Below are 14,123 nucleotides of genomic sequence, written 5' to 3' on the forward strand. Positions count from 1 at the left end.
GCTCAGGCAAACATTAGACTCTACTCTCAGAGATTCATCTTTTCCTAGTGGGCTGTTTCTCCTCATGTTGCCAGTGCCAGAGTGATGCTGGGGTAAAAGGACGAGAAAAAAACGTGTAGTATATTTAGTTTGTTCAGCCAAGATGCAGGAATTCTGTCATCAGTATGGTATGAGAGAATTCAGATTACTTTTGGGGATATTTTTTTCCATTTTCCTTATTACTGAAATTGTTGTCCAACGTGTGATTTATAGGAGTAACTTTAGTTTTTTTTTTTTTTTTTTTTCTTCTTCTTCTGAGGCCCATAATGTCCCTGGAAAAAAGTTACCAATTGTCTTTATGATAGGAAGCCGCGGTGGAGCATTGGTTAGCGTTGTTGCCTCACAACAAGAGGTTCTCTTGTTCGATTTACGGCTGAAGCTCCTTCTGTATGGAGTCTCCACGTCTTCCCTGCAGTCAAGTGAGTTTTAAAGACATGTAGGTAGGTACATGTGTGTATGTGTGTGCTTTCTGTGAAGATTGGGTGCCGGGCTGGCAGCCCAACACCATAAAAACACCCCTGTCAGTCAGTCTTTGCACCGGTGATCTGCTATGGCAACCCCTAACCTGGAAAAGCTGAAAGACATTGCTTTTGTTTTTATGATAGGTAAATCCCACTGAATCAATTTCACCTTCAGTACCTTTCATGGATGGGTGAAAAGCATTAGGCTGAAAAGTTTAGAGAGATCCCATTAGTGAAGAAGACTCTGGAAAGTAGAACATGAAGACTGAAGGTCTCCATGGAGCAATAAAACCTTATGCCCAAGGGGCATCCACCCACCATGGCATCAGCAGGGAAGTCCTCTAAGGAAAGAACCTGAAAAGTGAAGGAAAAGAGTCATAGGTACATAAATAAATGCAGAAGGAAGTTAACTAGGATTTGGGCAAGGTGCATGAGGTCTTGGTGATCTAGTATTAGGCCTGAGTACCCTAGTACTGAATAAGTCCCTTGCCCCATCATCATAATCAGAGTCATCTGTTTATGCCATTGCAGGGGTTGAAATCAGGGTAGTATCTTTTCTGCCAGACTAGGCCCTTTTTCTTTCTTCTGCAGCAGCACAGCTAGATGGCAGTTTCTGTCTGCCAGCTTTATGCCACCCAGTAGTTCAGCCTCAAAATAATGGAGATAAAAATCCTTCTTACCTTCTTCGCGAGGGAAACATCTCAGCAGTTGAGACTTAAATGGCCATCCACTTTTGTACTGGGAGATGGGCTCAGGAGCACCAATTGCACTTCCATCTTCTCTGGTCATATTTGGTTCTCAAAACATTGCCAAGAAGTATTTCCTTGTGTAGCAAAGGACTAACATCCCCCCCTCCTCCAGCAACTAGGCTTAGCATCTCTAGTTTACAAGTCCATCACCAGAACCCATGTCAGATTCCAGAATAACTGACTGATATGACTGAAAAAACTCTGGCTGTACTCAGTGGCATATTGCTTACTCAGAGGTGATCTTTGCCTGACTTACAAAGCCATGTCCAACTCAGAATTGATGGACCTAAAGAAATCCAAGTCACTGCTAGCCACGCGGTTTAGTGAGCTAAACCTCACCACAACAATAAATAGAACATGCTGGAAGGATAGATTCCTGTCACAGAGACTCCCCATGCTTTAGAACAAAATTCCAAACTACATTAGGCAGAGCCCTTCACTAAGACTCTTCAAGAGAAACCTTGACGAGTGGATGGGTAACAGAAAATACACCCCTGGGATCACTTCATTGGCTCTGCTTGACAGAGGATCAGTTAATTAATCAATGGGGCAGCAAAAGCTGACACACTCTGGCCAGGCTTATAAATGCCCTCGGGCAGAGAGCCTAGTACGTACCTATGAACCTATAACTGGAAATACGTTATCTTGCTACACTTTGCAGATTTCTTCTTCTTCTTTGGCATACGATACTAATTATGACGAGTCTCTATCAAGCTTCCTACTCAAAAAAGTTTGCCTTTTGTGAGAGTCTTAGCTTGATGAGGGAGCACTTCAAATGGGAATCCAAAGAACCCTTGGACTCTGGCAAAAGATGTATTGTCTTGTTGGTAATTGACCAGCCAAGGCCCACAACGACCTTCCCACTGTTCCAGACATTCAAGTATGCTTTCAAAAATGCATCCTTCAAGAGAGATTCCCAACACCTACAAAACCTGAGTGCTTCTGCAGAGTGAAGGATAAGGCTAAGAACAGCAGTCAGCTTACTTACTAAAAGAAGGGACTGGAACCTGGGACTTGGCAAAACACATGGCCAAATGACAAGGAGAGCTGAGTATTACATCATTTTGACAAAACATTTATACTTCCACATCAATAGACACAAAAGTCATTAAGTGCCAGACCTACATGTTGCAATACCAAGAGGATATTCTCAAGGAAATGGAAGAGATTAGTGGTACTCCATTTTTAATCTAAAAGCTTTCCAGACGTATTTAATCCTCTCGTGAAGTGGTCACGTATGAAACTTTGTATGATGACATAGATGACCCTGCCAGGGCTGCTAGAACTGGAACTGGTTTAAGAAGGCATGCTTGATTGAGGATTTAACCCATGTTGAAGGATGTATCGAGCCACACTTTAAGTGCCCTTTTTGACTAATCTTGGCAAGGTGCCCCTCCTCCACAGGAAGTGTTAAAAAGTTTGAGGAGAAGTGTAAAACTAGGCAGATGAAGTAGCATTTTTTTCATCCAGTGGAATCAAAATACAGTAAAATGTACCCAATAAACAGCTGTACTTTTTTTAGGAAAAAGGCAGGAGTTGGTAATTTAATTAAAAGAAAGCCTTCAAGAAAAGCACAAGGAAGATGTAACTTTTCCTACCATCTCAACAACTTCATCTCCACAGTTCTTAAGTGGAAGGGTAATTTTTTTTACCAAGGACAAGTGGCTTATCTGCATGTCAGATGCCTGCTTTGGAAAAGATGCTGTCAGCATGCTAGAAAACAGGATTTGAGAAAGTTTTTCTCCATTCGTGGGAGTTATAAGTTCCTGTTGAGCAGTTAGTACTGGTATGCCAGCATTAGGTCAGCTGTTAGCATGTGCAGCAGCAAAACACATTCTTTCAGGACAAGTGTAACTGGGTTTTTATTCAAGATGTTTTCTGGTTTTAAGAAAGTCTTGAGACCCATTCTACACCACACTGTTCCAAATAAATGTCTAATTAAAACAGAGTAAAAAGGTCACACAGATAACCAACTGGTTAAAAAACACAAAAAGAAAAATCTAGCAAAGATAGACTTCTAACTGTGTGATACCTTAAACCTCTTGCATCAGAGGCCTCATGGGATATATGCAAATCACCCCTTAAGGATATCAGGTGTTCCAGCTAAATGGCAATTCTGAATGTCCATGACTTTTTCTTTTAATTTCATTTTTAAGTCTATTTATGGACAATTTCAGGCCATTAAAGCCAGGCCCCTTTAGCTGTGGACTTGCATGTTTCTGCGTTCTTATGACATTATCAGCACGCTTCTGTCAACATTCATTTAACAATATCAGCTTCTGTTCTTATGATTTTTTCTCTGACTATATAAACCTTTACTTAAGGGAGATACTTAATTTATGACCTCTTTGGAAGGCAGTCATCCCTTTTTTAGGATATTAAGTTTGTTCTGCATAAGTTGATGCTTCTCACCAGATGACTGTGCGATAATATTTCTTTGTTGAAAACAATTTTCCCGGTGGCTGTCAAGAGTATCAGATAGGTACATACTAGGTTAAGAGGATGACTGTGTAGCTGTCAGTCTGCAGATTATTACAAGCCTGGTCAATAACCAGAGGTCAGAATCAAATCGTGTACCTTGTATCTGTGAGGAAAAGACCTTGACCACTATGCCAACCCCCTTATGAGCTCTAAACCCCATACTGATGTCTGACAGGACAAGGTGGTCTAAGATCCAACTCATTTTGAGTATGCAAAGCTGTATCTGAGAATTTTTGCATCAATCCATCCAACTATATAGCTTCTTTCTTGTTGTTGTGTCTTTGGGTCGCCACAGCGGAACTCCGGTCCGCTAATGATTGGCAGTAGATTTTTACGTACCAAGTTGCCTGCTCTGACGCACAACCTTCAACGAAAGTACGCCTATTCATGCATGCCTCCACATAGAAGTTGTTCTAGCTGAGAATCGAACAGGACAATGTCTTACTGTGAGGTGACAATGCTACCGCAGCACCACCACCATATAGCTTCTTTCTAAAACCTCAAAATAGTGGATGTGCATATACAGATGAGCTTCTGTATAGCTAAAACCAAAGAATTGAGAAAAACAGATTAACTTTTTATTTCCTTTAGATAAGACAAGTTGGGCAAAGTATTGCATAAACAAACTTTCTTAAAATCACAAGCAAGCTGAATTGTTCTTCATTGTTATTATCATGACAAATCTTTACACCATAAGGCAAAAACCCTTTCTCTCTACTAGACAAGTAGGTACTGCTGCTTCTTTTCAGGAATGTTTCCAACTAGAGCAAATGCAAGGCATTTAACTTCCATTCATGCAGTTTCAAAACATTACAATTTGCATGCAGACTCTACACACAGTGCAGGCTGTAATAGTAATCCATATGCTGAGGACTGTACTGCTGTGAATTCCCAGTGCAGTACATACCCAGGTCCAAGGATCACTGTTGAATTAGTGATGCCCTTACACCCCCCAACAAATTAAAATAGCAGCCTTGAGGAACTTGGGATTGCGAGGGGTCTCTTTTTTTTGCAAGGGAGATGTATTAGTTGGCAGACTGTCTATGGCTCATTGTGGTCAGTTTTGATTGCCTATTATTGACATATATCTTGTGCTCAATTGTTGCCACTAGTCTATTTTGGATTTGACTGAAATGAAGTAGCAATGGCGTTGGATGAGCTCCCCTTCCATCATCTGTTTGATGCTTTCTGTGTCAGGAGGATATAACCCAAAACTGTTGTAGTCTGGTTGGTCAGGATTGACAATTTCTGACAGCTTTTCCCATGTTTATAACTACAAGTGAAGCAGTGATCCCTGGATATTAGCATGTATGCTATGAGAAGTGACAGCTGTACTTTCTGTTGTCACCCAGAAGCCAAGGCTACTCTTGTTTGCATCTCCTTTAATTTCCATTACAGTATACTGTATGCAGTGCAGAAACATAGCATGATACTGTAAGTCCGTAGTATATAGTAACAAGCTACGCTGTTATTTAATTTCCATTACAGTATACTGTATGCAGTGCAGAAACATAGCATGATACTGTAAGTCCGTAGTATATAGTAACAAGCTACGCTGTTATTTAATTTCCATTACAGTATACTGTATGCAGTGCAGAAACATAGCATGATACTGTAAGTCCGTAGTATATAGTAATAAGCTACGCTGTTATTTAATTTCCATTACAGTATACTGTATGCAGTGCAGAAACATAGCATGATACTGTAAGTCCGTAGTATATAGTAACAAGCTACGCTGTTATTTAATTTCCATTACAGTATACTGTATGCAGTGCAGAAACATAGCATGATACTGTAAGTCCGTAGTATATAGTAATAAGCTACGCTGTTATTTAATTTCCATTACAGTATACTGTATGCAGTGCAGAAACATAGCATGATACTGTAAGTCTGTAGTATATAGTAATAAGCTATGCTGTTATTTAATTTCCATTACAGTATACTGTATGCAGTGCAGAAACATAGCATGATACTGTAAGTCCGTAGTATGTAGTAACAAGCTACGCTGTTATTTAATTTCCATTACAGTATACTGTATGCAGTGCAGAAACATAGCATGATACTGTAAGTCCGTAGTATATAGTAACAAGCTACGCTGTTATTTAATTTCCATTACAGTATACTGTATGCAGTGCAGAAACATAGCATGATACTGTAAGTCCGTAGTATATAGTAACAAGCTACGCTGTTATTTAATTTCCATTACAGTATACTGTATGCAGTGCAGAAACATAGCATGATACTGTAAGTCCGTAGTATATAGTAATAAGCTACGCTGTTATTCTGATGCATGCTTCCAGAACTGCACTTGAACTCTGAGGTTAAACTGTTCTTTTATGTCACATATAACATATAATTGTTTTCCCCCTGTACTCTGCTCCTCTGGCAGTAGTTGTGTGTGCCACAATGGGGCAGCTTGTGCAATTTGTATTTCAGGGGCACTACCTTTGTGTTAAGAACAATTTTGATAGAGAGGCACTTGGAAATATTGTAGTCTTGTGATATGGACATTGTACTAGTATGGTAATAAGGCATGCAGACAAACAAAAAGGCAACAATATTTGAGTTGTTTGTGAGTTGCACTTTCACTTTTTTCTGTGAAGAATTAAGAAAAGGAAATTATCTTGGAAAAGTAATATGATCATGCCTGCTGTGCAGGGATACCTTGCTAACTGTCAAGTTTCCTGGTTTCATTTTCATGACTTCATATTTGTAAGATCATTTATCGGTGTCTGCATTCCCTAGAAAGCAGTGTTTTATAGGATACTTCCATTTACCAGATCTCTCACACCTGGTTTATACCAGTTTGTGTAGCATCGTGTGTTGGAAATGGCTTCTGCCAGAATACAACACTGACACAAGTCATTTTCCCATACCGGGTACTTGGATTAAAATTTCCAGTGCAGTGCAGTGCAGCATTAAGGATAAAGGGGGGTGCACTCTGGAGTGTGCTGTCGTTCAGATGGCATGTTAAACTGTAGTCTCGTCTATTTGAGTTGGCAGTAATTCAAGTGGATGCAAAAGGTCCCATGGCACTTAAAAAAAAAAAAAAAAAAAAAAAAAGACAGGGGAAGTTGCCCGATGCCCTGGCCAAATGTCCCCTGTTCAATATGACTGAAGAGGACACTAGTCTAATGGAACTAACCTGCTCAACAAAGAGTAAATAAATTAAATTTTTGCCACACTTTTAATCTTGGTGATTTACTTCTATCCTTTAAAGAATTGGTATTCACTGAAGTTGCACACCTCATAATAAAACAGATTTTTGCTGTTTTTTTTCTTATATCTTTATTATCAGGTGAAGGAAACTCTCAGCATTACATCTGCTTGGTGTAATAACAGTCTTTTCTTTTTATTTCAGAGCCTCCAGTTATCACAGTGGCAAAACAAAACGTACTGGTTGCAGCTGGAGATGAAGCTATTCTGAAGTGCTTTGCCAGTGGCATTCCCCATCCAGTTGTTAGGTGGTATAAAGGTACTAACTATATCCTAAACATCTGCAAAACCTCATTGTCATCTCCTTCGGTCATCCCGGACCTTTTCATAACCTATTGTTTATTTAACAAAAATAAAATGCAAACTGACGTGGTCCCTGAGGTTGCAAGTATTGTAGATATATTTTGAAAGGACTCTGCATTGGCTTCCTTCATTTGAATCAAACTTTCCAGTAAAAGGACATTACATTTTTCTACCACGTTTGTAGTGGATGTAGATAGCTGCACTCAGTGCTATTGTTTTTATGTGGGTAAAACTATGAGGATGTCGAGTAAAAGAATATGTGAACATTATTATGCAATTAAAAGTAAATCCACTACAAATGCTTTGTATAGACCTGCAGCTTCATGTACCAGTTTTAAAAATCTTGTGTTATGTTACCGATAGCCTCCATTTAAACAAGAGGGGCTGTAATAATAAATCTTTATTAGAAGAAATTAATTATATTGGCAATTGTATACCATTTCCTTTCTAGATTTAAATTATTTGTAGTCTGCTTAATTTATATTCATTGACATAATTTTTGAAGTTATGCCACATAATCAGTGATCACACGATTTTAGAATAGTTTAAAATAGATTTTTTTAAAACTTTCTGTCATTCTGAAGAAGCATTAGTAATGTGTTAAGGATGAAAGCACAAAATAATTACATAAGTTTGGTGTGTCTGTATCAGATTGCATTTTATTTCTATTTTTATTTTTTGCACTGTTGACAGTTTTGGTTGATTTAGTTAATCTTAATTCTTGTGTGTGTATATCGGCTAGTTCTCTAGAAAGCAAAAGCTTTTCATAACACAATATGTCAACCACACATTAGCAGATCTATGACGCTACCTTAAATTTGTTGTTGGGAGAATTGTACAAGGCTTGAAACTGTGCCATTCACTGTTCTTGAAGATTAATCAACAGGAAAGCTGCTACCTTTTTCATGGTCCATAGGTATATACTAGGTTAATAATCACTGGGGCCTTTATAAGCCTAGCCATGCAACCAAAATGCATCACACAGGCTATCTTGCCTTAGAGGTTGTTTTAAGGGGTTATGTTAGTTGGGGCATAATTTAACTGCTGCCTCTGTCCATCACACACACAGGTGTCAGACCAGGGGTGAATTTCAAATTTCCCATCTACTGGTCCAGGTTATGCTTAATAGGGTTAGGGAAGGGCTCTCCTTTACATGGAGGGGAAGCCTATTCCAGAGAATGGGATTTCTCTCAGATACATACCTGTCCCTCCAACATGTTGTATTTAAATTGTAAGCAAAGTTTAAATCCTTGTTTCTAGTAGTTCTGATGCTGTTCTTTTTGTGGATATGCAAAAGGTGCATCTGGACAGGACTGAAGGATGCCTTGTATGCCAGGCGTATATCACCTCTCAGCAGTCTGTATGAAACAGAGTAGGGATAGACCTTTGAGGCAATCTGTATAATCCACAGTGTTTATACCCAGTATTTATTTTGTGAGGAACCTTTGTGGACATTTCAATTGTTGCACGTGCCTGGTAAGGTACATACCGAACGGAGCATTTTACTCTGTGATGGGTCTGATGGGGGGATGAGTGCAGTGGCATGATGATTTCTCTGGACATAGATGCATTACCTTTACTTATAATCTCACTTGCATTACTAGTAACACAGACTTTACAAAGAGCATAAGACTGAGAGCAGTAATGACAGAGGTGAGTGCCAACAAGGAGAAGGTAAATATCTTGGTGCACCATCTTTGGTCCCATTGTTGTAGTGATCCTGTAGTTCTCTGGTTGTAGACTGAGTGACCCTTGAGCAAAATAAAACTAGGAGAAAGCCCTGATGCTATGTAGGCCTTGTTTTCTGTGTGTGTGTGTGTGTGTGTGTGTGTGTGTGTGTGTGTGTGTGTGTGTATATACGCACAGTTATGTGCATGTGTCTGTCATTCTGTCTGTGTTAATTTTGGCTTAATATGGAACAAACCTATGAAATCATATTGCATGACTTGAATTTATGAACTCTGTTTGCCATAAGATACGAATGCCATTTTCCTTCATATGTTCTTACAAGTTTGCTGTTATATACATTCAAGCAGTATTATTTTTCTGCCATTGTACATGGTCATATCTATAAACACACACACATGCACACACACTTCTACTGAGTCTCTGTCACCATTTAATTTTAATGGATGAACCATACCGACCCTTCTTGTCTGACAGTAGTTATTCTTTTGTTCTGCTTTGCAAGAATAAAAAGTGTCTGTCTGTGAGGCTGAAATGCTTACTAAATATATATATTCTACTCTAACATTTATGAAGCTGATACATGGAAAAAAAACTCTTTTTTTTAATGCAGGGAAGGAATTGGTGAGATACGGAGAGTTTGGCACACACCAGAGTACTCTACAATTCAGGGAGACCCAACCAAAAGACACTGGACGCTATACATGTGTTGCCTCCAATGAAGCAGGCAATTCTTCAGCTGTGATCATTCTGGATATTGGGAGTATGTATTAACAATAACATTTTATGGAAATTCCAATACTTTATCTATTAGCCATTGCTAACAATTTACGTTTGAGGCTTTAGAATATTTTCTAAGTCATTATAGAGCCAAAAAGAATATCCAGTCAGGAATGATAGTGTTCCTTATTTTTTTCTTGTTTTATTGATTGTACTTTGCCTATTTGCTAAGATGATCTTTAGCTAATACAGTGACTTTGTTGTTTTCTCTATTCACTTTCACATAGCACACTACTCTCCTGTCCCCTAATTTACATATAACTGTTTAATATACAGATTTTTTTCTACACAGATGTGCTGGCCCAAAACTTGAGATGAAAATACAACTTTGCTTCAGGTAGACTGTTGTAGTAACTTTTACTGACTTTGACATATTCCATGTTTCTTTTTCCGCAGTTGTTTTACTACTGCCTGTCGTCTGGTGAAATTGACTAGCCTTTCCTTCTTTAAGAAGGGAGGCACACTAATATTTTCCCTGTGATCACAACTTTTTCTCAGACTTCAGATGTAAAAACATTGATGGCTGTTAACATTTAATGTTCTAGTGGAGACACTTTGGGTGCCACATTGTCCGAGGCAGCAATCACATTTCTAATTCAAGTTAATACATGAACTGGCCCACTAACATAGAAGTAGACTCTGTTATATCAGCAACAACCTCTTTGAAGAACAGCCTCGTGGTGAATGAATGAATGATATGGCACAGTGAGGGAGGTGGTTATGTGGCAGATGCCTTACTTTAAAGGAAAGATAGTTGGATTTAAATGTGACCCTGGTGGAGGCCAAGTGTAACTGCCATTCTAGCCTGTTATTAGCAGAGGCATACTGCAAGCTCACCAACAGAGGTGCAAACAGACTTGCTTTCAAGAAAAGATAGTGAGATTGAAGTGTTACTATGGGGATATCTGGTGGAGGTCAGGGGTAATCCGCATTCTAACCTCTTGTTAGCAGTTGCTAACTGCAAGATTGCGATAAGTAGAAGTGCAAATTATCTCTGCCCCTCTCATTGTTTGCTGTTGGTCCTAATATTAGACAGCCATAAAACAAACAACAAATAACCATACCTACTGCATTAGCACGCAATAGTTGCTGCCCCTTTTGAAGTCTTCACCGCACTACACACACTTAATCTGTGCCGCCTAAAAGTATTTTTTTTCTTGTTGAGGGAAGATGTTACTTGGAGAAGCTTTATAACTAGGGATGTTGCCTTCCTTTGCAAGGATATGAATGGGTAAGTTGGATGTGGACTGTGGTAGTCAAGCTCAGGGGTGCGTGGGCCTTTCTGAAAATAAAGCTAATGTCATGAAATATCACCAGACCCACTGCCACTAGTGACCAAGTTTTGATTACAGGTCTAACAGCTGGATAGCCAGCAAGAAATGTAGAAATGAGAAGGTAATAGATAGTTCACATACCTCAGTAGAGGGCATGGTGTAGTAGGTCACATTACAAGATCATTTGTTAATAAAGGCCAGGAGCTTGTCCCACATGTAGAGAGGAAGGGAAGGGACATACACTGACAATGCACGTGGAAGCTTATGTTTATGTCTTAGCTGTCAGTTTACATACACAGCCTGGCTTTGCAGTATGAAGAATCCCATGAAGTGGACAATGTTTATATTCAACCCAGTCAACCTCAAGATGAATGCTGGAAAGTCGATTCTCCTTGTAAAAAGGAGAGCATCCGGATGAAACTAGTGCAGAGCTGTAGCAGTTGGTGAGGATAGTGAACGAGATAATGAAACAATAAGTAATACCTACCCCTAGACTCCTGAGGTACACAGATTAGAGGTTATCGTAGAAATAAAGGTCATGGACATAGTGGGTACTGTCCACAGCACTTACTGGATGAAATCTTGAGACAGTAATGTGCAAAACTACATTTGTAACTTTGTAAGGAAGTTTATTCATAGGTTCATAGGTTCATACTAGGCTATCTGCCCAAGGGCATTTATAAGCCTAGCCCATAGTTATGTGGCTTTTGCCACCCCTTTAGTTTGAAGAAAACTATGCCTATTATTTTGCTGTGCCTCTGTCAAGCAGTGACACTGAAGTAATCCCTGGGGTATATCTGCGATCTCCCATCCATTGGTCAAGATTCCTCTTGAACAAGGCCAGCGAGGTGCTCTGCCTCACATGTACCGGGATTTTGTTCCACAGCAGATGGAGTCTCTGGGTGATGAATCTGTCCCTCCAGCACGTTCTATTAATAACCATGTCAAGGTTTAAGTCTCCCGCCCTTGTGGTTCTGAGGGATCTAGATTTTTTGAGGTGAAGCATATTCATCAAATCTGGGTTTGACATGGCCTTATATGTCAGGCACAGGTCACCTCTGAGCAAGCGGTATGCGACTGAATAGAGCTGGAGTTCTTTCAGTCTGGCAGCATAAGACATATTTTTGAGACCCTTTATCCTTTTGGTGAGGAACTTTTGGGGCCTTTCCAGCTGCTGCAGGTGTCGGGTCAGATACATTCCGAATGGGGCATTGTACTCAATCATAGGTCTAATGAGTGATGAGTACAGGGGGACGATGACCTCCCTAGATCTAGATGTGAATCCCTTCATGATCAGGTGGGCAATGTAGAAGGCTTTCCTAACTACTTTGGCAACATGAGTGTCAAACGAAAGGTTACTGTCAACCTGGGTCCCCAGATCCCTAATAACTTCTTCTGTGCTCAGTGGATTGCCACCTATATGGTAGCTAGGGGTAACCTTGTTTTTCCCGAAGGGTATGACTATGCATTTCTTTCATAGAAATACAATTGACACCTTTGCCTGACAGCATTAATATCAAGATATGCATTAAACCAAGAGGGTTAGAATATGAGATTAAAAATTGTGTGGAAGATAAACTGATTAAGATTCAGATTTAATTAGGATTCTTTGTATCCACTTCTGGTGACGGTCGATAAGGTCATAGATACCCACATGTATGAAATCAATTAATTTCCAGGTGCACAAGACTTGATTTAAAAGTGCATATGCTGAATCATAATTTTAAATAAAATACATTTAAATATCCATATTAATTGATTTATTCATTCTATTGGTCAATTTAAGAGGGAAAAGGTTTTTAATGAGGTAATTAGGACATTTATGCTCATCTGATGAAGTTCTTGAGACGAAAACGTAAGGGGAACTGCATTTATGCTTGTGTGCATTTCATAGTATTTCAGTATTAAAGCACTTTTGTGTTGGGTCTGCTTGTCTCTGGTGCCTATTTTTTGGTAAATTTTCTGTTTCCCATCCATTGATCTAAGCGATGCTTGAATATGGGCAGGGATGGATGGGGGGAGTATTTTCCACAGTGTCCTTATCCTCTGCGAGATATACCTGTCCTTCCAAACTCTTCTGTTGTTGTAGAAGAGATTTAGATCCCTGGACTGAATATTCATGATGTCATTTGACTTGGTGACGTGCAGTAAATCCATCAGTAATGGGCTGGAGGATGTATTTTATGCCCAGGCACAGGTCACCACTTAGCAGTCTGTAGGATACCAAGTACAGTGACTGGGCTTTGAGTTGGTCCATGTAAGACATGTTGTTTACGTCTTGTATTCTTTAGTAAGGTATCTCTGTGGATGTTCCAGTTATTGCATGTGTCTAGGAGATAATGCCATAGAGGGCATCACATTTAATGATTTGTATTATAAGGGGGGATTAAAGAGAGGCAATGACATTCTTAGACCTAGACACAATTCCCTTGTTTATAAGCTGCGCAATATAGAAGGACTTTCTTCCAACAATAGGAGCATGTTGGTCAAAAGTTAAGTTACTGTGCACATAAGTTCCCAAATCCCAAACAACTGGATCAACTCCTAAGGGATGTATTGTCAATGTGATAGTTCCCTGGGGTAGATGACTTCCCAAAGGATACAGTAATGCATTTTATGGCATTTAGCTTCAGTTACATTGTGGGAAGATATGCTAGATTAGGAAAGAAATGGCTGGAATTAAATGGAGAGGATCTATAATTTGTTAAATGGATATGTGTTTAGCCACTGGTTGTTTTCAACTGACTGTGGCAGGAAAGCAAGAGTAAATACAATAGACATATGTATGTTTTATGGTAACCAGTTAGGCATCATTTTTTGGGGAAAAGAAACTGAAAAAAAAACTTTGCAGACACTGAGGCAACACACAAACTCCACAGATAGTGAATGGATGCCAGAAATGAACAACGGATAATAACCATTTGAAAAAACACTTATCACTGAACCATTATATTGTTCAAGAAACAAATGCAGAATGATGAAAACAAATTAAGCTATGCATCTTTGAAAAAAATTATACGTGTGTGGATCAAGGAATTAGAAGATGTTCTTTATAATTCAGTATTGCAGTACAGACTCTTGGGACTCCTGCCTGAAAGCTGCCCCAAATACTTGAGATTTTACCTTCCCTCTTC

General features: G+C 39.3%; 1 protein-coding gene across 2 annotated transcripts in view; it reads left to right on the forward strand.

The window, feature by feature from the left end:
• HMCN2 (hemicentin 2) overlaps window positions 1–14,123 on the forward strand; it is a 2,554,053-nt gene that overhangs the window by 614,852 nt on the left and 1,925,078 nt on the right. For both annotated transcript variants that reach the window (XM_044058392.1, XM_044058391.1), the window contains exons 14-15: window positions 7,092–7,205; window positions 9,549–9,698. In XM_044058392.1, coding sequence (XP_043914327.1) covers window positions 7,092–7,205; window positions 9,549–9,698 — 264 coding nt within the window. The remainder of the gene's footprint in view (window positions 1–7,091; window positions 7,206–9,548; window positions 9,699–14,123) is intronic.

The sequence above is a fragment of the Protopterus annectens genome, chromosome 16.part0, assembly GCF_019279795.1.
Source record: "Protopterus annectens isolate FY-2018-M chromosome 16.part0, PAN1.0, whole genome shotgun sequence".
In the NCBI taxonomy this organism is placed as follows: domain Eukaryota; kingdom Metazoa; phylum Chordata; order Ceratodontiformes; family Protopteridae; genus Protopterus; species Protopterus annectens.